The sequence below is a fragment of the Macaca thibetana genome, chromosome 6 (assembly GCF_024542745.1).
Source record: "Macaca thibetana thibetana isolate TM-01 chromosome 6, ASM2454274v1, whole genome shotgun sequence".
In the NCBI taxonomy this organism is placed as follows: domain Eukaryota; kingdom Metazoa; phylum Chordata; class Mammalia; order Primates; family Cercopithecidae; genus Macaca; species Macaca thibetana.
This window is the reverse complement of record NC_065583.1, coordinates 19,748,681-19,775,882: the sequence shown is the minus strand read 5'-3', so window position 1 is coordinate 19,775,882 and position 27,202 is coordinate 19,748,681. Positions and strand designations below refer to the sequence as shown.

The window sequence follows — 27,202 nt, the reverse complement described above, 5'->3', positions numbered from 1 at the left end:
CTCCACAATAACACACTGTATTACACTTCCTCTGGGGCCACTTTAGCTCACCAAGAATCCACCTTGATAGATTTCAGTAGAAAGAAACAGAGACCTTTGTGTAAGGGCTGCAGTGCTGTATTTTACATCTCTTTGTGGAGCCCTGAAAACATTAAAATAAATGACCTTGAGTACCATTACCTCCCTGTTTCTGCCAGAAGACTAAAGAATGATGGTGAGAGAGAACACACACATTGAGAATGACTAAATAAAAGACATCTTCTTCTACTTAAAAATTATCCCTGGAGAGAGAATCATTCGATCCCCTTGGTAGTTTATAAAGTGTTGTCCTATTTGCCTGCCACCAACACATGTGAGAACAAACACACAATCCTACTGACCTCTTTGAGGTCAAAATATTTTCTAAATCACTTCATTAACATAAGAGGGAAAAAGATGGAAATCCTAGCACAATATTTGAATTTCTAGTTCAGTACAAATACATTAGAGGTACAATTTCTTCCTTGGATTCTGCCATTAAATTTAGGAAAAGAATATTTAGTTAGAGCCTCAGTTTTAAGTGCACTTACTCACCTGGCAGAAAAATACTATTTGACAGAGTATATGGCAGAGAAATAAGCAAATGGGAAAGATGATCCAGTTGGTTTTCAAATCCAATGTGTCTTTATTATTCATTTGTTTGTCCATGTATTCCTTAAATTGCTTGTTCATTTACTGTGTCTGACACAGTGACTGGACTTGAAGAAGAGAGTTGAAAGGCACAAATCCCCTGCCCTTCAGAAGCTCTTAGTTGAGGGAGATAAATAGCTAACATGCATTGGCATTGTTCTCTTCTTCATATCCAATACTCACAAAAATCCTAGAATTTAGGTAATATTATTATCCCCATTTTACAGATGGGATATATGGGGGCCCAGAGAAGTTTAAACATTATTCCAAGGTCACACAGCTGGGAAGTGGCAGAACTAGAATTTGAACCTGGGTTGTCTACCTGCAGGGTATGTACTCTCAACTATATGTCATACCAATAACAGGCATCAGAGACACATAAGATGTGGAAACATATTTGTTAAGAGTATGAACCCTGAAGTTATACTACAAAGATTTCAATGCTGGTTTTGCAACTTAATTACTGTGTGACTTTTGACAAGTCTTTTAATTTTTCTGGTTTTTTTTTTTTTTGTATATATCTTTTTCATGAGCTATTGTGAAATGGAAATAAGGAAATGTATGTAAACTGCCTAGAAGAGTATCTGGTTTGTAAAATGTATGCACTAAGTGTCCGATATTACTATTAATAATAAGAGTAGGGCTGGGTGCAGGGACTCATGCCTGTAATCTCAGCACTTTGGGAGGCTGAGACAGGCAGATCAGATCACTTGAGCCCAGGTGTTCCAAACCAGCCTGGGCAACATGGAGAAATCCCATCTCTACAAAAAATTAAAAAATTATCTGGCTATGGTGTTGCAAGTCTGTAGTCCCAGCCACTTGGGAAGCTAAGGTGTGAGGATCACATGAACCCAGGGAGCTAGAAGCTGCACTGAGCCGAGCTTGCACCACTGCACTCCAACGTGGGTGACAGAGTGAGACTCTGTCTCAAAATAGTAATAATAAAGCTAGTATAAGGGAACTACATGATGGCATAAAGGAAGAAGAAATCATTTCTACTTGATATGTTGAGGGTGGCATAACCCCTTGCTTCTTTCCACCCTCACCACATTATCCTTTCTAAGTAATTTTTAAGGAGAGCCCATGCAAAAATTACTACAGTGACTTAAGGACATGAAATATAACTTATAAAGAAAAATAAAATAATTCAATTGGGTGTGAAGCATAATATCAGTGTCCAGAAAACAATAATAAGGTAATGCCATGCAATGTTTTAAAAACACACAATGATGACTGCAAGTTCTCCATATTTACCTAAATAAATTTGATTATAATAAAATTTGGTAAGTTTGGTGAAAAAGAAAGTTTCTTCTGAATGACTATTGTTAATCCTTAAAAGAGATGACTAAGAAACGTCGTAGGATTCTCTTTTTTGGACACAGAGTCTTCTCTGCATGAGTTGATGTGATGATGATCCTGAAGGATCAATATCATAAGAAAAACAGCTGTCTTCTTTGACTAAGGAGTAACAATGGTGATCAGCATTCATCCAAAGAGCCAAGGGGCTTCCATTTATAAAGACTAGTACATGGTCTCCAGAGAAATAATTTTAACTATAGAATGCAAGTTCTGGGGGCAGGGGGAAAGGACTTCTGTGGTCATTTGGTCAAATCATTTATATTTCAAATGAGGACATGGCCCCAGCAAGGCTAAATGATCTAGAGCTACGATCAGTGTCCCCTTATCTCTATTTAGAATCTCTGAAGCAATTAAAAAACATAACTACCACTTTTGCAATAATATTCTTGATAGAAAAATCATTTTGCAATATTAGTATCCATAGAAAACATCAAGTTTAGAATACTTGCAAGGAAAATGACAGCTTCACAAAGAATCAATGTTCAATACAATTTTGTTGAATGACCAAGTTGGTTGATTCTCTGAGCTAGAGAGAGAATACATGTCTGTGTTTTTAATCTTCATGCTGTAAATCTCCATAGAAATCGAATTTTTAAAAAGTACTTTCACTCATATTATGTAATTTTATCCTCACATCATCCTAGGAGACAGTTAAGTTAAATACTATTAATTGGACAAATCAGGAAACTGAAGCCAAATGAACCCACACAAGGTATTTACCTTCAAGTAACTAATATATGAGAAAGCAAAGATTGAAATCCAGGTCTAAACAAACCTATAATGCTATTTTGGAAAATGATATTAGTTTCCTTTCTTCCACTCTCCTTAATTTTGTATTGCAATATATCAGAAATATTGTCACATCTAATTTAAAAGCTTCCTTCAGGGTTAAATAAACTGCAAGAATATTTGAATTACAATTCTCCTAGACTGTTGAATTAGAGGAAAATAATTTGACATGCTTTGTGCATAAGCACTTGATGTCTAGACATATTATTTCAATCCAATTTAGGTGACTGGGTTTTTTGTTTTTGTTGTGTTTTTCTTTCATTTTAAAGCTATTACAACATGATTCTGATATTGCTCCCCTTTTCTTCCTTATTTGAAAGTTTTATGCCAACACTCTTAAAATTGTATTTAATTTAGGAAAAGGTTTCAAGACATTGGAATATCTTCTATTTCTCCTGTAATCTGTTAGGGAAAAAGTTGTTTATAAAACAAATATAATGTCAAGTAATAGCTCTTCAGAGCTCAAAAAATTATATTCTTTTCAGGATCTTTGCAAAAATGTCATGTTGAGAACAACAAAAGATAATGGAATGTATACACACACTCATTTTTCTGACATTATATAAAGATGAATTTTTTTTTTCTTTGAGCTGGTGACATTTTGCAGGCTGCAATGGAATGAATTGTTAGGAATAATAATGCACGCCCCTGAGATGGTGAAGTGTAGCATGGGTATGTCCACACAGGACTATATTTCAGTAGTGTTTTGGGAAAATTGTTTGTCTACATTTTTCTAAAATCTGGATCACTTCTTTCTTTTCAAATGACCTTAAAGGTATCACTAGAGGAACACACAGAAAATAATGAGAAATTAATCTGGTAACATTCCATTTGTCCTTTAAAAGAAAGATGCTTGTGCATTTTGTTTTGATTGAGTGACTGTAAGCCTCAGTGGATCCATTTTCACTATAGGCAGGTATTAAATACCGAGGATATGGCCGGTCATGCTACATAACCAAATAACTATTATTCTCTTTAATTAGCTTTCAGTTTGGTGGGAGGGGTATGTGTAGTTAAATAACTAAAATGCAAAGTATGAGATATTATAAATATAAACAAGAGTTGTAAAGTTGAACAAAGTAAGTGTTCAGTAAAGGGCAGGTGCTATTATCAATAACAATTAATAATGAAATCAGGCATAAGTACATAGATAACTTCCTGCTAGAGAAAGCAGGATGTGTTATTCTACCAACACTTTTATGAATTCTGATTGAGGAGAAATGTGAAGAAAATGGAGAAACAAACTAAAAAAATTTTTTTTAACATTTTAACATGGTTACATAGTATCATCTTAATTAGAGCCATTATTCTTTTTATCCCGATATTGTGCTTCTGACTGTTTTGTAAACAAGAAATCTAAGAATAAGAGAGTTTAAGTGAGTTACCAAAAGCTACACAGCAAGAAAATAGCAGATCTGGGTTTTGAAGTCAAATTCATTTGCTTCCAAAAACTAATACATTTTGTTCTATAGGACAATAATTTCTATTCCACTGAGGACCTGGTACTTGGGCTGGAACCAGCCTATAGACAAGCAAAATATTCAGCTGCAGAAGATAAGTAGAGTTTTGTAGGCCAATATATTGAGATGTTGAGGTGTTTGAAGAGACAAGGGAATTCAGTGCATATTAGAGCTATGCTATACATAGTCTTAAACACAGATTAGGAAGTTTGCTTATTGTTACTTTGTAGAACTGGAGTCAGTTTATACTGTCACACAAGAGAGGGGCAACTGTTTGCTACTGGCCTCTAGTGTATAGAATCCAGCAATGCTGCTAAACATTCTACAATGAATAGGACAGCCACCTTCAATAAATGATTTTCTATTCAAAATCGTCAATAGTGCTGAGGTTGAGAAAGCCTAATGTTGCTGGTTGGACTCCATTAAGATATTTTAAGTTAAAAAAAAGAGTGGCAGAATTGCACATGTGAAAGATCACTCTACATCAAAATTTAGGAAAAATTGGAGTTAGGATGTGACTAGAGCCAAACAAGAAACAAAGAAGGCACGAAGGACTGGAGGCAAACAAGACACAGTCTACAAGGGAAATAAGCACAGTGACCATGAGGTCAGAAGAGATAGAAGCAGTGATGATGCCCAGGTGAAACTGAAATTGTGATGATCAGCTGACTCCTTCCTCTCTCTTTCCATAGCACTATCTAACATCCAGTGATTAATTCCTGGTTTGTAGCTTGAGTGAACCGACCAATGATAGTGCCACTAGTTAAGAAAGGATCTCAGTGAAGAAGCAGCATTGCCACAAGCTGGTCATTCTTTTGCAGAAAAAGTTAGCTATGAGAGTTTTGGACAAATCTAATTGGTGGTGTCAATGAAAAACCAGCATCTGTGGGATGAGATATTGTCTAGTGTAGTTTTGGGAATACAGATTAACTGTTAGTTATTTTGAAGATGTGGTCAATGTAAATTTTGTAGCCATCTGCACATCTAGACAAAGATGACACTAGAAGCAGGGGTGAGAGGAAGAACTCCTTGTTACAGACAAGAGAAAGTAAGGAAGAGAGTTGAGGGCAGAATTATACCTCATTTTCTTCAGGAATCCCTACTTTTACTTTGAAGAAAAATGAAAAGAGTGGCCCAACAGATATAAAGAATTTGATAAATAATTTTTATTGAAATAATCAATGAGTGAGCAAAATAGATTAAAAATGAGATATAAAATGAAAATAGAAATCAAGAGTGTACTATCAATAAGGCCAGGACAGGCATTACTTAAAGCTGTGAAGAAGGTGTGTAGCCAGCTCCAGCTCCAAGACTGAGAAAAGGGCTTTAATTATAAAGATTAACAGGTTCTGAACAGTGGTAGTCACGTGATAGGGGCTGAGGTCAGTGGCACATAGACTGAGATAAAAATGTTAGGTCAAGTAGGGAGAAGTTTGGAGAAGAAAGGAAGGAGAAAGGTGAGTTCTAAAGAGAATGGTGCTTTCTTAGCCATAACACGTCTGTTTTTCTCCTATCCATCCACAGATAATTAACCCTATGTTCTGAGTGAATAAGGCTAAACAATTCTAAGATTTTTAACTGAGAAAGTGTAAAGCAAAAAGAGAAACAATAAGACCCTCCTGCAATTCGGGTTGTGTGGCTACTGCTTTATACCTCTAACTGAAGTCAGAATTTGGAGTATTTAAGGACCTTGGAGAGCACCTAACTAGACCACTGTTTCCCACATCAGTCTAGGAACTGGGACAAACTCAAAAGCTGGTTATAAATATACAGATTTTCCTGGCCATTCAAAGAATGGTTTGTAAATCTAGTTGGGATTTGAAGAACTGCATTCTTCAAAAGTTTCCCAGGTGATCCTGGAAAATAAATTCTGAGAAACAAAAGGTTCTAGCCCACTGTCTTTATTTTGTAGATCAGACCATGCTAAATTACTCATCTGATGTCAAAGAGATACTTAATGCAGTGCTGGAGCTAAAATTAAACTGTCCTGACATACACACAAAAGCTTCTTCAGTAGGTATTGTGGATCTGCTCTGTAACGGACACACTGGAGACCCATTTTCTGTTTCTGACCCATTGGTCTATGTCACAGGGTTTAGCATATTGCCTTCTCCATCAGTTTAAGGATTGGAAAGCCAGTCTTTAAATATAAACTCAAGTTTGTTCCTTCAATATGTGATGTATTTGAATTAAGAGGTAAGAATATCTTTAAAGACTCTGGCACCTCAGTCATTTTACTGTGGGTTAAGTATGTTTCTTTTATTTTCCGGATAAAAACTTTTTTCTCCAAGAACTGGATGTCACATGGAGAAAGGATGTGTCTAACTCTCAGACGTTTGATACTCATAGTAAATCTCAGAGATTACTTTTTTTCCAAGGTCAAATTGCTCATCTTTCTCGTCTGTTTTTCTTCTCAGGAGAATATGTTGTTATGACCACTCATTTCCACTTGAAGAGAAAGATTGGCTACTTTGTTATTCAAACATACCTGCCATGCATAATGACAGTGATTCTTTCACAAGTGTCCTTCTGGCTCAACAGAGAGTCTGTACCAGCAAGAACTGTCTTTGGTAAGTGCCAATCAAGATACACACCCAAGGAAAGGTATGGAGGATAAGTTATGTCATATCTGTGACATTGCAAAGAGAAATTAAAAAAAATTATACATTCAAATACGAAGTTCATACAACAGAAAGGTTCAAGAAATTGCCACCCTCATTATGGTATGTGGGTTTTTAAAAAAACCTTAATTTAACTAGCATGCTGTTTTAGTGTTTATGAATAGATAGTATTAATGAACATTTGATTTGATATTTTGAGATAAAAATGAAGTGAATCAGGCACAAAATGCATAATATTAAAAATACATAAATAAAAACTTAATATTTAAATAATATATTTGGAATATATAACATGAGTCACTGAGTTGTTCAAGAAGCTTAGAAAATATCAGCAGAACTACTTATTTACGTTCATAAAAAGCAGGGTTTCTTTAAGTAGGGAGAGCTAATTAATGACCATCGTATCAGTACGGGAATATGTCACTTTACCTGATGTGTGCACTTCTGTAGAGTTACATGCATTCATTTTTTCTATTATGATATTTTTAATGATCTACATGCTTCAAGTTAAGAAATATAATTGAGTATTGTTTAAAGGGTAAACAACCTTTTACTAATATGAAGACTTATTTCCTTATGCATTATTTTAGAGTGTGCATTTGATATGAAAAGATATTTCCTGCCTATATCCCAGTATACTATCTCAACTGTATTTTACAGACTGATAAAAATGAAAGATTCCAATACAATATCTTCTAGACACAGAATGCAGTAGTGAACTGAACACAAACCACCACTCTCCTTATGAAAATTGCATTCTGAAGCTTAAAATTGAGTAATCATAAAATCAAATACTTTTATACTAGGCACTATTCTATACGATTAGCCTATATTACTTAACCATAAAACAAATTCTGTCTGCCATTATTCTTTCTGGTTTTAAAAGTGAAATCTAAGAAACAACAGATTAAGTAATGTGCCCATAGTTAGGAGCTATTAGATGGAGCCAGGACTAAGACCCTAGCATTTAGCTCTGGAGTGTGTTCACCTAATAACAATGCTGTATCATCACCTCTGAGCTATCCTGCTGCAATGAAAATAATTGAAATGGGAGTATTGTGGTTAACTTCATTTGAAAATCACAACTACATATTTATTGGTTAAAGGTGCAATTATCAAGGTTCATTCCACAAATATCAACTAGGCACCTGCTGTTTTTAAGAGCTGTGCTAAAGGATAAAAGCCTTAAGAAGCTTATAGTCTAAACTGAGGATTATTCACCTGAAGAAATTCCTATGATATCATCTTTCAATAATATGTAGTGTATGAAAAATCAGTTATCTCAGAAAAAAAAACAGGACTCTGCTACAAGTACCAGAAACGTGTATTTTCTTCTGAACTTGGCAATATGCTTCTAGATTGGCAAACACCAAGTCATTGCTCTGACAATAGCCTAAGCATATAGCTAAATTAATATTCAGAATAATTGCAGCTGCAGAACAAAAGAACAGTTCATTGCATACTCATTCTTTCCCATTACCACGTGTCAATATGAACTAGCAATGAAGTCGCTGAAGACTAAGTCTTGTTAAGATGCTTATATCTGTGTGAGTATGCCTTTTTCTCACCAGGAAATTAAAAAAATAAATGCAGGACATATTTATGTTTTGTTTTATTTTAGTTTTGTAGTCTGAGTACAACACTATATTGAAAAAGGTTATTTTAAAAGGTGATATTCCCCTTCCCACACCAACAAATTCTACTCTTTTGATTTGAAAATTATTTACAGCATTTCAGATGGTGTAGGTCAGAAAATATTGCTATTAACTTTTCCAGCAATCTTATACCTCAACAGACTCATGGCCTTTGATGAACATAACTATATGTTTGTAAACTTAGTTGTGACAAGTATTTCTGTGTTTCAAGTTTTATGTTTCTAATATTTTAAGTTCACTAGAGTCACGAATACAATTTTCTAGACTTTTCACCTTTTAACATTTATTTTGTACACGTTTCTATGCTTTTTAGTTTGACCTCAGCACATTTTTTTTTTCCTGATCTCTGTGAGATGCCTAGAAGGATCATGTGGATTTAAAAAGAATAAAAGAACCAACCAAACAAAAGTTGTACTTGTTAGTATAACCATTTATTAAAAGACATCCAGAATGAAACAAGGTTGCAGTCTATCTTACGCCTTAAAAGACCATATTCTTGGTTTTCCATGCTGTCTCTCATTTGGAGGCAATGTGGTCACTTAATTTTGCTGCCAAATACATCCAAGTTTGAGATTCAGTCTCACCACCTACCAGCTGTATGGCATTGGCAAATTTACTTCCTCTTATGGAGCTTCAGTTGTCTGTTAAATGAAAGTACAAGGAAAGGAAAGTAATGCTGTTTTTTTAAAAGTGAGACAAATAAAATAAAATATATACATTGTCAGGTTCGGTACTTGGAACTTAAAAGCTGTTCAACAAATCTATGTTCTTTCTCTTTTCCTATAACAGGAATTGTATTTTCCTATGGCACAAATTGTATCTTTATGTTAATCTTCTTAACTGCTCTTAATTTATGGACACATTTGGTTTAAAAATACCCATTCCCACATTACTTCTGACAGCTGACTACATAAACCAAATTTATTTTAAAGAATTGAATTTATTGTAGTAGAGATTTATCAAAAAAGACTAAAGTTGTCAATTATAATAGTCATTAGTTTTGCCCTTATTATCAGGCTAAGTGCTAAACACTTCATTGCATTACCTTACTTAATATTCATAATAGCCCTCCGAGTTAAACTTATTAAATCAACTTACAAGAAAAAAATTTGATAAACCCCAGAAGCTCAGGATTTTAAGGCAATATTCTCAAGGTCATTCAGCAGTTATAGAACAGGGATTTGAAATTCGGTTGCCCTGAATTTTAATTACCCTAATATTTGCTAAAGTTAATATTGACATGTAAATTCAGGAGCTTGAATTTACATGTCATTGCATTTAATCCTCATGATAGTCTTTTGAGTGAGTGAGCAAAAATGTCCTTCTCCTAGAATTTCAGCAATGGTATAGAGACTGGAGAGAATGAAAGACAAGTCATCCCTTTTATAGATATGGGGACAGAGATTCCTACAAGTTAAATCACTTAGCAGAGGTCATAGAGCTAAGTGTTAGGGCTGAGACTAGTCACTGGAAGAGGTTAGAATTATTTCTAAAATACGTGGCCTGATCCACCCTGAATGGGTAACTGTGAACTGTTTTTTTAAACATTTTCAAATGGTTTAAAGGGAACCTGACAGCATTATACTTTTGTACTGAGTATAGTGCATTACATATAGCAGGTTGACAGTATTTGGTAAGTGAACATTAGAGGGTATCATCTTTCTCATACTAACTTATATAATTGTGTAAGTAAATCAAAATGGGCTAACTTGAAAACTTATTTGAATAGAGGACATTTTAATCACTAGGGGTGGATTTGCAGAGTAGGAAAGATGAGGCAGCCTTATCAGAAAGAAAAAAAGATTGTAACATTTGAACAATTGTGTTCAAATGTTGGTACTGCTACTTCTTAGCTGTGTATTCTCTAGCAAGTTTCATAAACTGTATTATTACATATATGTGAGTGTGTGTATATGTGTATGTATATGAGACACACATGTCTCTATCTATATATGTCAGATTTAGGAATTTCTTTAAAAGTGTAGCTATTTTTGAATCAGGAAAGATAGTGTAAAACCATGAGTCAATAATGTGGCAATTATCCTCAAATTGTTCAATTATCTATAAATTATCAAAAAGTTATTGGCTTCCTGTTTTATATATTTGGGGCACATAGAATATTAAACAGAGCTGAGTATCCAGAAGTTGCTTGTGGATCCCAGGCAGTGAAGATCTGTGATTTCTAGATCAAGAACTAGGTTCAGTGAGGAATATTATTTCTTGCCTTACCCAGGACACCCATGTTCAAAGTGCTAATTTAAAGGAACTTACTATTTTCTTAACAGCACCTCAATAGCAGAGAATTTTATTCCTACAAGATATCTTCCTCAGTGCTGCCATTCCATGAATCACAGACCACACCGGAGTTAAATTAAGACTTGTCAATTCCAAACCAAAATAAGATGATCTAGAAACCAAATTCTGTCATGATACTGTTGATTTCCTTTTGTTCAAGTAGGCTGTCCTATCATGGTGAAATTTCATAGTATGAACTGGCATCACGTATGGTTGTTGTTGTTGTTTTTTTTTTTTCCCTTACAGGAGTGACAACTGTGCTCACCATGACAACGCTAAGCATCAGTGCCAGAAACTCCCTCCCTAAGGTGGCTTATGCAACAGCTATGGATTGGTTTATTGCAGTGTGCTATGCCTTTGTGTTCTCAGCTCTGATTGAGTTTGCCACAGTAAACTATTTCACCAAGAGAGGTTATGCATGGGATGGCAAAAGTGTGGTTCCAGAAAAGGTAAATCCTTTAATAGTCACTGTAGGACATCACTATGATGTCTCTTTAAACCTATGAAATGGTATGTTTGGGTCTGTGGTCTTGGATGGAGTATGCAGAATAATAAGGATTCTTTTTTTCTTACGTCATAAACAATTAAGTGCCGTGATAATTGCGTTATTGCTAAAGGGAGAGGTCATTCAGGTGAATAGATGTATAAAGTGGAGGAGATAAAGGAGAGAGAGTTAGGCGAACATTTCTAGTCAAATATGCTTTCCTGTGGTTTCTCTTGATTTGAGAACAGTTTTGATAAACCTAATATTAGGAGCAAATAAACTTACTCAAATCCTTAATTTACCAAGTGCATTATAATTTCGTAACTTGAAAGTTATATTCTTTTGGTTATTTTCTGAGCCTAATCATTTGGTCATAAATGTATAACCATAATGACTCAATTAAATTAAGTTTGCCACATGAACCATCCCTAGTTCTCCGCAAAGTCAAGGGCAGGCACATTTCCTCTTTCCAAAATAGACATATGCTTTAGGGATCATAACACACAGAAAATGACCAAGAAATGCCTCATGGTAGAAAATGTTCAAGTTGAGAATACTGCTGCTTCCCTCAATTAGAACCTATTACACAGTATGGATTTTATGTCACAGCTTGGCAGGATAACTCCATTTGTGGGGTTTGAAGAACAAGCATGTCAAAATGCAAGTAAACTTTGGGATGCTATGATGAAGAGCAAAGACAGAGACAAAGAGATTTTAAGATGTTTAGAAATAATCTAGAAGGAGTCACTTGACAGCAGCTTTTCTGAAACTTGGTTCTACCGAATATTAGTTTCTTAAGATACTCCCTGAAAATTCAGTTCTATGTTGATGCCCTCTTGAATATTGCTACATACTGTATTTCCTGGTCACAGCATATTAAAGGGGCTTAGAAGTTCTATAGTAAATAAATTGTTTTAACTGTGTTCATCCCATAGTTACACAAATGCATTAGATAAGAAAATCTTCTGTAGTGGTAACATTGACCATATTTGATAAAATCTAAGGTGCTGCACTTCTTGATGACAAAAGGCTATTAAATACTGTCTACATTTTTAATTTATTGTAATAAGACAGGCATACATTATGTTTTTAAATTCTTAAATAAGGCACAGATTTAGGTTGCAAAATTAGGGCCACCTTGCTCAGCAACTTATACTTTTGCTTCTCACTGTTTACTAAACAAAATGCATTACTCTTTCTTTCTACAGCCAAAGAAAGTAAAGGATCCTCTTATTAAGAAAAACAACACTTATGCTCCAACAGCAACCAGCTACACCCCTAATTTGGCCAGGGGTGACCCAGGCTTAGCCACCATTGCTAAAAGTGCAACCATAGAACCCAAAGAGGTCAAGCCCGAAACAAAACCACCAGAACCCAAGAAAACCTTTAACAGTGTCAGCAAAATTGACCGACTGTCAAGAATAGCCTTCCCGCTGCTATTTGGAATCTTTAACTTAGTCTACTGGGCTACGTATTTAAACAGAGAGCCTCAGCTAAAAGCCCCCACACCACATCAATAGATCTTTTACTCACATTCTGTTCTTCAGTCCTCTGCACTGGGAATTTATTTATGTTCTCAACGCAGTAATTCCCATCTGCTTTATTGCCTCTGTCTTAAAGAATTTGAAAGTTTCCTTATTTTCATAATTCATTTAAGAACAAGAGACCCCTGTCTGGCAGTCTGGAGCAAAGCAGACTATGCAGCTTGGAGACAGGATTCTGACAGAGCAAGTGAAAGAGCAAAGTCATGTCAGAAGGAGACAGAATGAGAGAGAAAAGAGGGGCAAGACGGTTCCAAGATACAAGAAAAAGTAGAAAAAAAAATAACACTTAACTATAACCCCTAGGTCATTTGTAGATATATATTTCCAAATATTCAGAAAAAAAAGATACTGTATATGTCAAAAATATTTTTATGTGAAGGTGTTTAAAAGGATAAATTATAAATGTTTCATGAAGAAAAATCTTAAAAAAATCTATGTCTTTATTACACTATGGTGTGCTTATATTTTTGTTTTGCTTTTTAAACTGATGTATAGCTTTAACATTTTGTTTCCAAAGCTGAAGATCCCCATTATTTCTCTTTGGAAAAAAAAATGCCTAACGCATTATTTTGTCATAAAATGCTCTTTTAAAATTCATGGAACTTTCATAGGCAAAGGTGCGGTTGCTCATTGTAGAGCACATTTAGTCCAATGAAGATAAATGCTTTAAACAGGTTTCTTCACTTTCATCTGAGCTTTTACCGCTGGACTCAAGGAAGAATAATTTTAACAGACATGTATACTCAATAGAAACTAAACTAAAATAATTTAAAAATATTCCCTTTTTCACCCTATTTTCAGATAGCACATGAGCCCAATACTCACTTAATTCTCGTTATGAAGATGTTTTTAGAGGGGCAAAAATATTTTGCAAGCTCTGGAATTGTTGAATGTATTCTTTTATATAACTACATTAAAAGCTTTAGATTGAAATTTATGACTAGCCAACAAAAAATAGAATATATAAAAGATATATGTAAATATACAGCATGAGATTGTACATTTTTTACTTTTTTAAAATTGTGTTCTTAAAATATTGTGTAAGAATCACTGCTCTTAGCTGTTAGAATGTTGTTAAATGCTATGGAAATACATTTAGAACCTGCATTTAAGAACAGAACAGCAAGTAGGAACCACGTGGAACTTAAAACATATGGGTATGAAGTCCACTTACGTAGACAAAACTTATAATTTCCAAACTGTTGTCTAGTATACAGTGATCAGTTGCTATCTGTTCAAGTCATGCCATACATTTCCCTATTTTAGACTATTGTAATATAGAAAGAAAATGGAAAGCATTAGTTGGAACTAGAAAATGAACTGTATATTATGCTATATTTGCTAACACCAACTATTTCAATAAGTGTTGTACCATATGTAGCATTAAATATAAAATACATAAAAGAATGTACAGAAAATAGCTTTTATTGAGTAATATTATTACATTTCATTTATACTGTAGCAATATATTTGTAGGTATACTATGTAAGGGCTTTAAATAAAAGAGGTCCATTAATACTTCCTTATAAAAATTCTAGTCTGTTTCATTACTGCCCAGATGTTTTAGAGATAAATATTTATGCAGAAGGTATTTTTGAAGTCTCCTTTTGTCTGATAGAGTTTAAAAGATATTTAAATTTAGTGTTCAGAATCCACAAGTCACGGTCTAAACACACTTAGAATACTACAGCATAAACCTGTTAGCATTATTGCCAAATAAGACAGTTGGGATCCAAACCCAAGTTTTGAGCAATGTTTTTCTCAAAAAGCTGCTATCCAATGATATAGGAAAATACACCGTGTTTTCCTAAACACACTTTTCTTTTTACATGTGCTTCATTGTTTGATTTGGTCCTGCCTAAATTTCACAAGCTAGGCCAATGAAGGCTGAATCAAAGACATTTCATCCACCAATATCATGTGTAGATATTGTGTATAGAAAATAAAATAAATTATGGCTCTAACTTCTGTGTTGCTGTTTATCTTGTTATTTTTCGGCGTTATCCTAATGTGTTTATTGAGAGCATTTTACCTTCCAGACTTCTCATGGCTAACTTTCGGTCTGTATTTTGCTCCTTAGATGTGAATATTTCTTATTAGTCTGCTTCCTGCTATGCAATGACTGCATTTCTATCATTTCTCAGTTTGTTAGTATATGTGGATAGTATTCTACTGTATAAATGATTGCAAAGTTTATCAAAAACAAATTATTCTATGTAGCTTTTCTACAGTGCTTTGCTAAACCATGTAGTACTAGTTAAGTCTTCCTTGAAAATAAAGATACACTCTTATAGGGGACAGTTCCTGTTTACTCCCAGGAAATTTTTTTAAAAGATGACACTGAATGTTTATTGCACTTTAGTGCAGTGAAGTGGCAATAAAAACTAACATGAATCAAAGGTTGTTTATGGCAGATGCATGTGTTGCTTTACGGAGTTTAGCAAAAGCTCTTAATTTTATGTCATACTGTATTCTACTACAATAATAAAGCTAACATTATTCAATAATAAAATGGAATACTTGACTTTCTTTTCATGTTTTGAAAGGACTTTTCATTGTTCTGTTTTAATGCATTTTTACATTAGAAGCACCTAAAAGTACCAACTGCTAACAGGAATCTAGACCACTAGAAAGATACTAAAAAATATTAATAGTATGATCCTAAACTATGATTTAGAAAAATTATTTATAATATAAAAATGAATTAAACACCAGGTTTCTGGTATTACTGGTAGCACTTTGAAATTTATGAAATATAAACATAAGAGAATGAAAATGCTGAAATGATCATGGAATTTGCTCATATGTATTGATAGCATAGGAAATTCATTTTCCATTCTATCCTGAGACACTGATTTAATTGTTTTGAGGTTGCATCTGATCATTGTCATTTTATAAGCTGTCCTGGTGACTCTCAGTATGTAGCCAAAGTTGTTACATCGTTAATACTTTTCATTTTAACTTAAATTCCTTAAGGTTTCCATAATCAGTCACATCAAGGTAAAAAAATACTTATAATCACAAAAAAGACAATAGAAAAATCATTTCAATGATAGGCATAAAACCATAATTGGTTTCTACACAACAGACCACATGAGACAAAATTTCTGTTTTAGATGATGGTCTTGCCAGAACAACATAAATTGTATCTTAACAAATAAAACCTACATATTCCCTTGTAATGACTCACAACTTTATAAAAACTCACAATTAAAAATCCTCCAACAGAATGATTTATTCAAATAAAACTGTCAACATAAACTAACTGAACCATCACATTTGTTGATTTCTGGGTTCTCATAAAAAAGAATGCAGTGAATGATGACTATTTTGGCTATCAAACCAAATTCATGTCAAGGCTCACTACATAATTATCAAAGAAATAACAATAAGAAAGGGCTTGGCATTATTGCTGACCATCTGTTTGAAATTCATTGTACCAGTTATAACCTTCTGTTGGAGTTTACTGATATCTATCCAGCTCTTATGACCAGCAATAATAAACATCTAACTTGACTATATTATACTCACAATTCAGCAAAATAGTTTAACTTCAAACGTTGATTTAATTTAATTTAACTAAATTCTACTAACACTTACTGAGTATTTTCCCTAGACTAAATACTGTACTTGATGATGGGGATGTAGATGTAAATATGGCCATTTTCCTTGCAAAAATAATGGTTATGTTGGGGAAGGAAAACAATCAAAGATAATAAAATAAGTATTATGATAAAGTAGAGGATGCTAACCAGTATGTAAAAGAAGTGCCTCGCCACTTTTCATAAGGCTAGCAAACTGGATTTGTAGAAACTAATGATGTTCAAGTTGAAACTTGAAGTATAAGAGGAATTGAAACCATCCTGTACCTGGACTATGAATGAGTGGACTTTGGATCTAATGCCAATTTTGTGAGTCGTTAGCCATTAAACCACAAACTAAACATTTGAAACCTCTAAGATCCCTCTAGCTACTGGGATAGATACTGAGTTTGCAGAGATGAAGATGACAATATAATCTTGGAAAGCTCAAAAGTTCATAGAGATTCAGAATGAATCTAAAATTAGAATACTTCCTGTATTACATATAATTACTGAAAAATGTGCAAGTATAGGAGACTTACCCAGGGAGTAGTATGAGGGAAGACTTTAAATGAAAGTGTTAGCCCAGCTAGCTTTTGTTTTGCTTTAGCAATATAAACTTTATTTTTTCAATACAAGCTCCTTCAATTCAAGACACCTCTGTAAGCAGTGATACCAGCCATTCAGTCCATCCCTAAATAACTGAGGCTCCTGGGAATATAACCATGTAAATGCAGTATTTTTTACATTAGTTGAAGACAATGAGTGTCCTTTAATAATTGTTAAGACCAGAAAACAAAAAATGTCAGAAAGAGACAAATCAGGACTGTAATGATTTCCGATCAAAACTCTTGCAAAATTGCCCTAGTTTGATGAGAGACCTGAGCAGCATTGTTGGGGTGGAGAAGGACTCTCTGGTGAAGCTTTCTTGGCATTTTTCTGCAAAAGTTTTGGCTAACTTTTTCAAAATACTCCCATATAAGCAGATGTTATCATTCCTTGGCCTTCCAGAAAATCAACAAACACATTGCTTTGAGTGTTGCAAAAAACTGTTGTCATGACCTTTGCCCTTGACCAGTCCACTTTTGCTTTGATTGGACCACTTTGATATCTTGGTAGCATTGTTTTCAGGATTGTACTGGTAGAGTCCATTCCATCTTCTGTTACAATTTCTAGAAGAAATGCTTCAGGATCTTGGTCACATTTATTTAAATTTCCGCTGAAAGGTTTGCTCTTGTCTGCAACTGATCTGCGCATAATAGTTTTGGTACCTATTAAGTGGAAACTTTGCTCAACTTTAATTTTCGGTAAAGTTGTGTAAGTTGAACCAGTAGAAATGTCTATGGTGTTGGCTCTTTGTTCTGCTGTTGATTGTTAGTTGTCTTCAGAGTATGATGAACAAGATTAAAAATTTTATATTTGCAAATTGATGGAGATGGTCTGCTGCTATGAGCTTCATCTTCAACATTATCTTGGCCCTTCTTAAAAATAGTGATCCATTTGTGAAGTGTCTGTTCATATCTTTTGACCACTTTTTGACGGGCTTGTGTGTTTTTTTCTTGTAAATTTGTTTAAGTTCTTTGTTCTTTTTGCTTAGGACTATCTTGGCTATGCAGGCTCTTTTTTGGTTCCATATGAACTTTAAAGTTTTTTTTTTCCAATTCTGTGAAGAAAGTCATTGGTAGCTTGATGGGGATAGCATTGAATCTACAAATTACCTTGGGCAGTATGGACATTTTCACAATATTGATTCTTCCTATCCATGAGCATGGAATATTCTTCCCATTTGTTTAAGTCCTCTTTTATTTTGTTGAGCAGAGGTTTGTAGTTCTCCTTGAAGAGGTCCTTCACATCCCTTGTATGTTGGATTCCTAGGTATTTTATTCTCTTTGTAGCAATTGTGAATGGGAGTTCACTCATGTTTGGGCCCTCTGTCTGTTATTGGTGTATAGGAATGCTTGTGATTTTTGCACACTGATTTTGTGTCTTGATACTTTGCTGAAGTTGCTTATCAGCTTAAGGAGATTTTGGGCTGAGACGATGGGATTTTCTAAATATACAATCATGTCATCTGCGAACAGAGACAATTTGACTTCTTCTTTTCCTAACTTAATACCCTTTATTTCCTTCTCTTGCCTGATTTCCCTGGCCAGAACTTCCAACACTATGTTGAATAGTAGTAGTGAGAGAGGGCATCCTTGACTTGTGCTGGTTTGCAAAGGGAATGCTTCCAGTTTTTGCCCATTCAGTATGACATTGGATGTGGGTTTGTCGTAAGTAGCTCTTATTATTTTGAGATACATTCCATCAATACTTAGTTTATTGAGAGTTTTTAGAACGAAAGGCTGTTGAATTTTGTCTCAGGCCTTTTCTGCATCTATTGAGACAATCATGTGGCTTTTGTCCTTGGTTCTGTTTATGTGATGGATTACATTTACTGATTTGTGTATATTGAACCAACCTTGTATCCCAGGGATGAACCCGACTTGATCGTGGTGGATAAGGTTTTTTGACGTGCTGCTGGATTCGATTTGCCAGTATTTTACTGAGGATTTTTGCATCTATGTTCATCAGGGATATTGGCCTAAAATTTTCTTTTTCTGTTGTGTCTCTGCCAGGCTTTGGTATCAAGATTATGCTGGCCTCATAAAATGAGTTAGGGAGAAGTCCCTCTTTTTCTATTAATTGCAATAGTTTCAGAAGGAGTGGTACCAGCTCCTCTTTGTACCTCTGTTCGAATTAGGCTGTGAATCCATCTGATCCTGGACTTTTTTTCGTTGGTAGGCTATTAATTATTGCCTCAATTTCAGAGCCTGTTATTGGCCTATTCAGAGATTTGACTTTTTCCTGGTTTAGTCTTGGGGGGGTTTATGTGTCCAGGAATGTATCCATTTCTTCTAGATTTGATTCTTCTCTCTTTTCTCTTTATTAGTCTTGCTAGCGGTCTATCAATTTCGTTGATCTTTTCAAAAAACCAGCTCCTGGATTCATTGATTTTTTTTTGAAGTGTTTTGTGTGTGTGTGTGTGTGTGTGTGTGTGTGTGTGTGTGTTTGTGTCTCTATCTCCTTCAGTTCTGCTTTGGTCTTAGTTATTTCTTGTCTTCTGTTAGCTTTTGAATTTGTTTGCTCTTGCTCTCTAATTATTTTAATTGTGATGTTAGGGTGTCGATTTTAGACCTTTCCTGCTTTCTCTTGTAGGCATTTAGTGCTATAAATTTCCTTCTACACACGGCTTTGAATGTGTCCCAGAGATTCTGGTATGTTGTGTCTTTGTTTGCATTGGTTTCAAAGAACATCTTTATATCTGCATTTATGTAGACAACAGACACATGAAAAGATGCTTATCAGAGAAATGCAAATCAAAACCACGATGAGATACCATCTCTTGCTCGATAGAATGGCGATCATTAAAAAGTCAGGAAACAACAGATGCTGAAGAGGATGTGGGGAAATAGGAATGCTTTTACACTGTTGGTGGGAGTGTAAATTAGTTCAACCATTGTGGAAGACAGTGTGGTGATTCCTTAAGGATCTAGAACCAGAAATACCATTTTCCCCAGTGATCCCATTACTCGGTATATACCCAAAGGATTTTAAATCATGCAACTATAAAGACACATGCACATGTATGTTTACTGTGGCACTATTCACAATAGCAAAGACTTGGAACCAACCCAAATGTTCCATCAGTGTTAGACTGGATTACGAAAATGTGGCACATATACACCATGGCATACAATGCAGCCATAAAATAGGATGAGTTCATGTCCTGTGCAGGAACATGGATGAAGCTGGAAACCATCATTCTCAGCAAACTATCACAAGGACAGAAAACCAAACACTGCATGTTCTCACTCATAGGTGGGAACTGAACAGTGAGAACACTTGGGCACAGGGCGGGGAACATCACACACTGGGGCCTGTCGGGGTGTGGGGGGCTGGAGGAGGGATAACATTAGGAGAAATACCTAATGTAAATGATGAATTGATGGGTGCAGCAAACCACCAAGGCACATGTATACCTATGTAACAAACCTGCACGTTGTGCACATGTACCCTAGAACTTAAAGTATAATAATAATTAAAAAAATAGTTATCCATTTGTAGAGTGCTACTGATTTCTTTGGGATATTGTCCCCATAAAATTTCTGTAACATATCAGTGATTTCGCCATTCTTCCACACAAGCTTCTCCATAAATCTGATGTTTGATGTTTGTTCTTGCTTCAATTTTAGCACAATTGATGCTATCCTTAGTGCCTCAAACTAGATCCAGAAACAGAATTTTCAACATAGATTTCAGATCCAGATTTTAAAAACTGGAACAGCTTGCTTAATTTTCCCACAAAATCAGTCTTATTCTCAGTAATACATTGGGATATTTATCACTGAGATGTCCCGTTTCCTTCAGCAAAAGGTTTTTAATTTTTAAATTTTTTTTTAAATTTAAATTTTATTTTACTTTCCATTAAAGTACTCTACTACCAAGTTCCAACAGATGACTCAACTGGTTCTTTATAAACAAAAGACAACCCAACAAGAACACAGACTTACATTTTTCAAAGGAAGTAAGAATATATCTTCTTTCCTTGAAGAAGGATGGGGGCTGACAAAGATTCTTTGCTTGACTAAATTGTCATCAGGTTCATGAGCCTTCCTCTAGGCCCATCAGTGCACTTCCTTGTAAGAACTAGGTTTAACAAAGAACACTGCGAAATCAGTTTATTAACAAAGAACTCTGCTAAGTAAATTTAAAGAACTCCAATCCTTGACATATCTTATCAGGTTTCTAAACCTCCACCATCTCCCACGTCTGATCACCCTGGCCTGTATTCAGCAGTAATCCAGTCCGGTTGGCTTAGCAAGACTTCCCCTTTCTGCCAATACTTCCTTTTAGCAATTTCCATCCTCTGACCCCATCCAGCTTCTTGGCTGCAAACCCTCATTGATCCATGCTATGTTTACAGTTGAGCCCAGCCTCTCACTCCCACTGCAAGACTCCAAGACAGTGGTCCCTACAACTGTCGTGATAGTGTTGAATAAAGTCTGCCTTACCATGCTTCAAGCTAGGATTTGAAGGATGATTAGACACTTATCAGACACTTTGGTGATGGAGATGGCAGCTGGTGATAAGAAATAGATCCTTTATTAAAAGACAATGTTAACCAACCTAGGTGTACAGCAAAAAGTGAATTGATAAAGAAAATGTGACATAAATACAACATCAGAATAGTATTTTATTTTTTCTTAAAAGGAAATTTTTTCCTTTATGAAAACATAAATGATCCCAGAGAACATTGTGTTACATGAAGTAAGCCAGGCACAGAAAGACGAATACCTCATGATCTCACTTGTATGTGAAACCTACAAAAGTTGAACGCATCAAAGTAGAGGGTAAATGATGGTTACCAGGAGCTGGGGGGTGGGTGTGGTTGGGGAGATGTTGGCCAAGTGAATATAAAATTTCAGTTAGTTACAAAAAATAAATTCAAGAGATTTATTGTACAATGTGGTGACAACAGTTAATTAATACTGTATTGTATTCTTGAAAAAATGCTAAGAGAGGAGTTTTAAATATTCTTACCACAAAAAATGATATGTGAGGTAACACCTATGTTAACTAGCTCAATTTAGCCGTTGTATACATATCCATAATATATACGTATTTCAAAAAACAACATACTGTACATAAGTATATACAATTTTATTTCTATTAAACATAATTTTTAAAAAGGATATAACTTAAAATATTAAACACAAATCAAATAAAAACAATGAAACAAGAAAACATCAAAGGAATTAAAAATAGTACACTAGAAAAATTCTACTTAACCCACAAGAAATAATAAAACAAGACTAGAAGACTACAAAAGAATTAGACACACAGAAAGCGAATAGACTGTCACCTTGCAGCATATACAAAAATAAGTCAAATTAAATCATAGATCTAAATGTAAGCACCCAAACTATAAGCTTTTCAGAAGAAAACATGAGGGGAAATCTTCATGATTTGAGGTTAGCCAACAGTTTCTGGACACACTAAAATCAAAATCTATAAAAGAATGGTCATTGTTAAATTATACTTCATCAAAATTAAAAACACTGGTGCTTCTAAGGACCACATTGGAAAATTAAAAATAACACAATCTGATAGAAAATATTTGTAAAAATTATGTCTGATAGTGAACATTTATTCAGACTGTATAAATAACTTATAGAACTATATAATAAGATAATCAACAACCAATTCTAAAAATGGGTTAAATATTTAAGTAGGTATAAGCAAATGACTAATGAGCCTATGAAATGTTAATTACCATTAATCATTAGTAAAATGCAAATTAAAGCCACTGTGATAACTTCATATCCATAGAATGGCTATAATCAAATGATAGACTATAAAAAGTGTTGAAGACCATGTGGAGAAATTGAAACATGTATACATTGCTGGTGAGAATGTACAGCCACCTTGGAAAATGGTTTGGCAGTTTCTTATGAAGTTAGACATAAACTTACCATATATTGCAATAGTTCTACTACTCAAAAAAATTTAAAATATGTATTCTTACAGAATTGCATGCAAATATTCATAGAGATATTATTCATAAGAACCTAAAACTGAAAATATCCCTAATGTCCATACATTAATTAATGGATAAACAAAGTGTTATTCAATAAAATCAGAAGGAACAAAAGCTTGATACAAGCTACATGGATAAACTTCAAAAAACATAATAAGTGAGAGAAGCCAGACACAAAGACCACATATTATATAATTGTATTTACATTAAATGTCCTGAAATGTAGAGACAGCAGATTGTCATGTCTGATACTGGGGGTGGCAGTGGGAACTGGTTGGAATTGAGCATGAGGGATCTTTTTGGCACAATGGAAATGTGTTAAAATTGCACTGTGGTCATGGCTTCACAACTTTATTAATTTACTGAAAATTTTTGAGTTGTACATTTTAAGTAGGTGGCTTTTATACTGAGTAAGTTTTAATTCATTAAAGCTACAAAAATAATGATAGTTAATGTGAAGAACTGTTTTGAGGCATCACTGATACCAAATGTATGTAAAAGAATCAGGCATACTTCCTATCCTATAGTATATCTTGCAAAATTAGATTAACTATTAAGATAAGGCCCCCATTTTTAGATTGCAACAAATAATTAAAATGGAGTCTGAGAAAAAAAATCACCAATGGGCCAAACACAACACATAATAAAATAGGGTAGGAATTTCTTTTCTGTAAATCAGAGGTAGGGGTAAGGGTCAGTACGGATCCAAATATCTAAATAATCTAGTCAAAATATATGAGGCAGGTGACTTATTTAAAATATTTGTAGAAAGATTCAACCCACCTCTTTACACACTGTGTGCATACTTCCACACTTGAACAAAGATATTCCCTGTAGGGAATAAGATAATATAGCACCTGAGTATCCTGGAAAGCCACAGACCAGTGGTTCTCAAACTTTAGCATGCATTAGAGTTGCCCAGAATGGCTTGTTGAAAGACAGATTGCTAAACCGTACCTATAGACTTTTTGTTTCAATAGGCCTGGGGTGGGGTAGTTCCCATAAATTTGCAAATTTTATTTTATTTTATTTTAATTATTTTTTTAAGACAGAGTCTCGCTCTATTGCCCAGGTTGGAGTGCAGTGGCACGATCTCGGTCACTCCAACCTCCACCTCCCAGGTTCAAGCGATTCTCCTGCCTCAGCCTCCTGAGTAGCTGGGACTACAGGCACATGCCACCTCATAAGTCCCCAGCTAATGCTGATGCTATTGGGTCCACGAAATACCACTGAGAAATTTACACGTAATATCAACATTACCCACAGTCCATGTTTATGGATTAATTGGTTTTATTTTAGAATTTAAATTAACAATCCATGTGCTTGAGCAAAGAGGAAAAACAAGTTTTAAACAATAAAGTATGGCCTTATTAGAGAAAGCATATACATTTTATTAGTAATGACAAGGAATTTAAAGTTTTATTAAAATAAATCTATGAGATTTTTGTTTCATTCAGTATATAATTGGTAATTATAATAAATTCCACCCACAAATGGAAAAGTGAATACAAACACAATAAAGAAATACAATTCAATAAGCCGTTTAAAACAGAGACTTTTTTACACAGAATAATATTCAAATATTTTTGAAAATTACTTTGTCCTTTAAAGAGGAAACTCAATTTCAGACACTATAAGTGAGACTATATTTTCCTCTCTACATTATTGCATAGCTATTTGTAGGTCAGCCAGAAACATTTGCTCCCACTGTTTGTAGCTGTATCTACTTTGTCTATTAGCTCTAGTGATTTGAGAGCAGGGAAATGTCCGTGAATAGTATGATTATTATAAATGTTTATAATCTTGAATGATGAAGAGTATAATTTATGCTTAGAATAATCTCATTTTAGCAGATGGCAAATGTGCAAACAATAAATACTGCCTAGATGTTTATAATATTCAAAGTTGAAAAACCATATTGTTAAATATAAATTTGAATTTCTGGCATCACAATTATCTCCAGGTAAGGAGTATAATAAGAGTCTCTTCATAGTATTCTTAAGTACGTCTCTTTAACAAAGCTATTCAAATACAAAAAGATAAACGCTTAAAATTGCTTTTTATGAATAATGGTGATTTTCTGTTCTCCAGTAGCCATATCTCTTCAGACTACCAGTGGGAGTTGGTAAATTGACATACGGAAACTGAATCCACATATTGGGAGGCCAGTTGTCCTCATCAATTCCCTTTATGGCCCCTGCAAAAATAGAAATAATAAAACATAATATACCAGAACTGTTTTCCAATTCAAACTGTTAAAGAAAGCTAAATATGGCATGAGAAGGACTCCGTTCTTCCATATTTGAGTCCTTGTGGATGAACTGTAACCTAGCTTAATAGACAAGATTGAAAATCTAATTTAGGAATAGGTATCTGTAACAATACCTGAGTTTTGGGCAATCCCAACGGCCATGGTTCAACCATTCATAGACTGTTAGGTGTTGAAACTGTGTTCAAATAAGGCAAATGTCAACCTGTAACCAATCCACCTGTTTCTGTACCTCACTGCTGATTTCTGTACTTCATTTCCCTTTGTCTATAAATCTTCTTCCACCACGTGACTGTGCTGGAGTCTCTGTGAATCTGCTGTGATTCTGGGGGCTGCCCAATTCACAGATCATTCATTTCTCAATTAAACTCCTTTAAATTTAGTTCGGATGAAGTTTTTCTTTTATCAAACCTTAGGCAATACTCATTAAAGAATCAAGAATGTACTTTGATTCAAAAGCTATTTTCTTGAAGAAGGCACTATATAAAGGTAAGATTGGGGGGTGAGGAACATGGGGAGATGTTGGTCAAAGGGAACAATCTTTAAGTATAAGATGGACACGTTCAGCGGATCTAATGAACAGCATAGGTAATTAATTTGATATGCGTCATTACACAAAGTATATCAAATCATCACATTGCAAAACTTAAATCTATACAATCTCTATTTTTTCAATTAAATATTTCAAAATTAATTTAAATAAAGTTTTGATATGTGGTCCAAAAAAGGGGTCTTTATTTCCTTAACAAATTTTAGCTAATGACCAGAAAGAAGTTAAATATTGATGTACAATTATATCTCTGAACTCCATGTATCCTAAATATAACTTGCTATCAGAAAATAAACTATTGTATGACAGGGATAACAATCACTATTAAAAGCTCACAATAATGTGTTGCTTTCTTAGTGTCAGGAATTATGCTACATATTATATATATATATTATTTAATTCTTATATTCCTATAAAGTAGGGATGACAATCTGCATTTTATGGATGAGAAAACTGAGGCTTAAAAATGTTATAAAACTTGCCCATTGTTATGTAGATATAAAGTGTCAAACCAGGCTTAGAAACAGAATTGAAACTAGGTCATTTTTTATGAGCTTAAATGGATTGAAAAGGTTATCTAGATTAATTCTTTTATTTTATAAATAAAATAAGAAGTCACAATAGATAAGCCCCCAGCTAAAGACAGATTCAGGATTATAATATACTAATACACATTTCTCAAATTCTAACAAGAAATAAAAGTGTGAATTGGCTCCTTTACATTAAACTTTTCACTGTGCTGTCTTAACTATTACACTTTACAGACAGAGAGAGGAACAGGGTGGGGTTGGGGGGAAGAGAGAGAGAGATTTAACCCAAGATGTAACTTTCAGGCTATAGGTACTATAATAAATTAATTCATTGAATAGATACATGTCATGAATTGCTTATGTGTCAGGAAATGTTTTAGACACTAGGAATACAAATATGATTATAATTTGGATTCTGTCTCTCAGAATACCTCTCCCCTTAAGAAAACACAGGTAGCATAATAGGCCAAAGAAGGTTCTTTGGGACACATATGAGCAGAATTATAGTGAGTTGAATGGTAGCCCCTCAAAATATATGTCCATGTTCTAACCTTGTAACCTGCAATGTGACCTTATTTGGAAAAAGGATGTTTGCAGATGTAATGAAGTTGAGGATTTTGAGATGAGATCATCCTGAATTATCTGGCCCTAAATTAAATGGCAAACCCTTAAAAGTCATTATCAGAAGGAAGAGAAAGATAACACAGACCGGAGACATCACACACAGAGGAGAAGGCCCTGAAGAGTGGAGTGATACAGCCATAGGAGATTCCTGAGGCCACTAGAAGATGGAAGAAACAAGCAAGGCCCTCCCCA

At 34.4% G+C, this 27,202-nt stretch overlaps 1 protein-coding gene and 1 long non-coding RNA gene across 2 annotated transcripts in view; one reads left to right on the top strand and one right to left on the bottom strand.

Annotated features, from left to right (window-relative positions):
• The window catches only part of GABRA1 (gamma-aminobutyric acid type A receptor subunit alpha1), a 54,722-nt gene extending 39,329 nt beyond the window's left edge, over nucleotides 1-15,393 (top strand). Inside the window, exons 8-10 of the mRNA XM_050792929.1 lie at nucleotides 6,695-6,847; nucleotides 11,095-11,297; nucleotides 12,541-15,393. Coding sequence (XP_050648886.1) covers nucleotides 6,695-6,847; nucleotides 11,095-11,297; nucleotides 12,541-12,852 — 668 coding nt within the window. The 3' untranslated portion in view covers nucleotides 12,853-15,393. The remainder of the gene's footprint in view (nucleotides 1-6,694; nucleotides 6,848-11,094; nucleotides 11,298-12,540) is intronic.
• Nucleotides 15,394-24,566: 9,173 nt separating this feature from the next.
• LOC126956308 (uncharacterized) overlaps nucleotides 24,567-27,202 on the bottom strand; it is a 92,208-nt gene continuing 89,572 nt past the window's right edge. The window contains exon 4 of the long non-coding RNA XR_007726297.1: nucleotides 24,567-25,234. This is a non-coding gene — a long non-coding RNA (uncharacterized LOC126956308). The remainder of the gene's footprint in view (nucleotides 25,235-27,202) is intronic.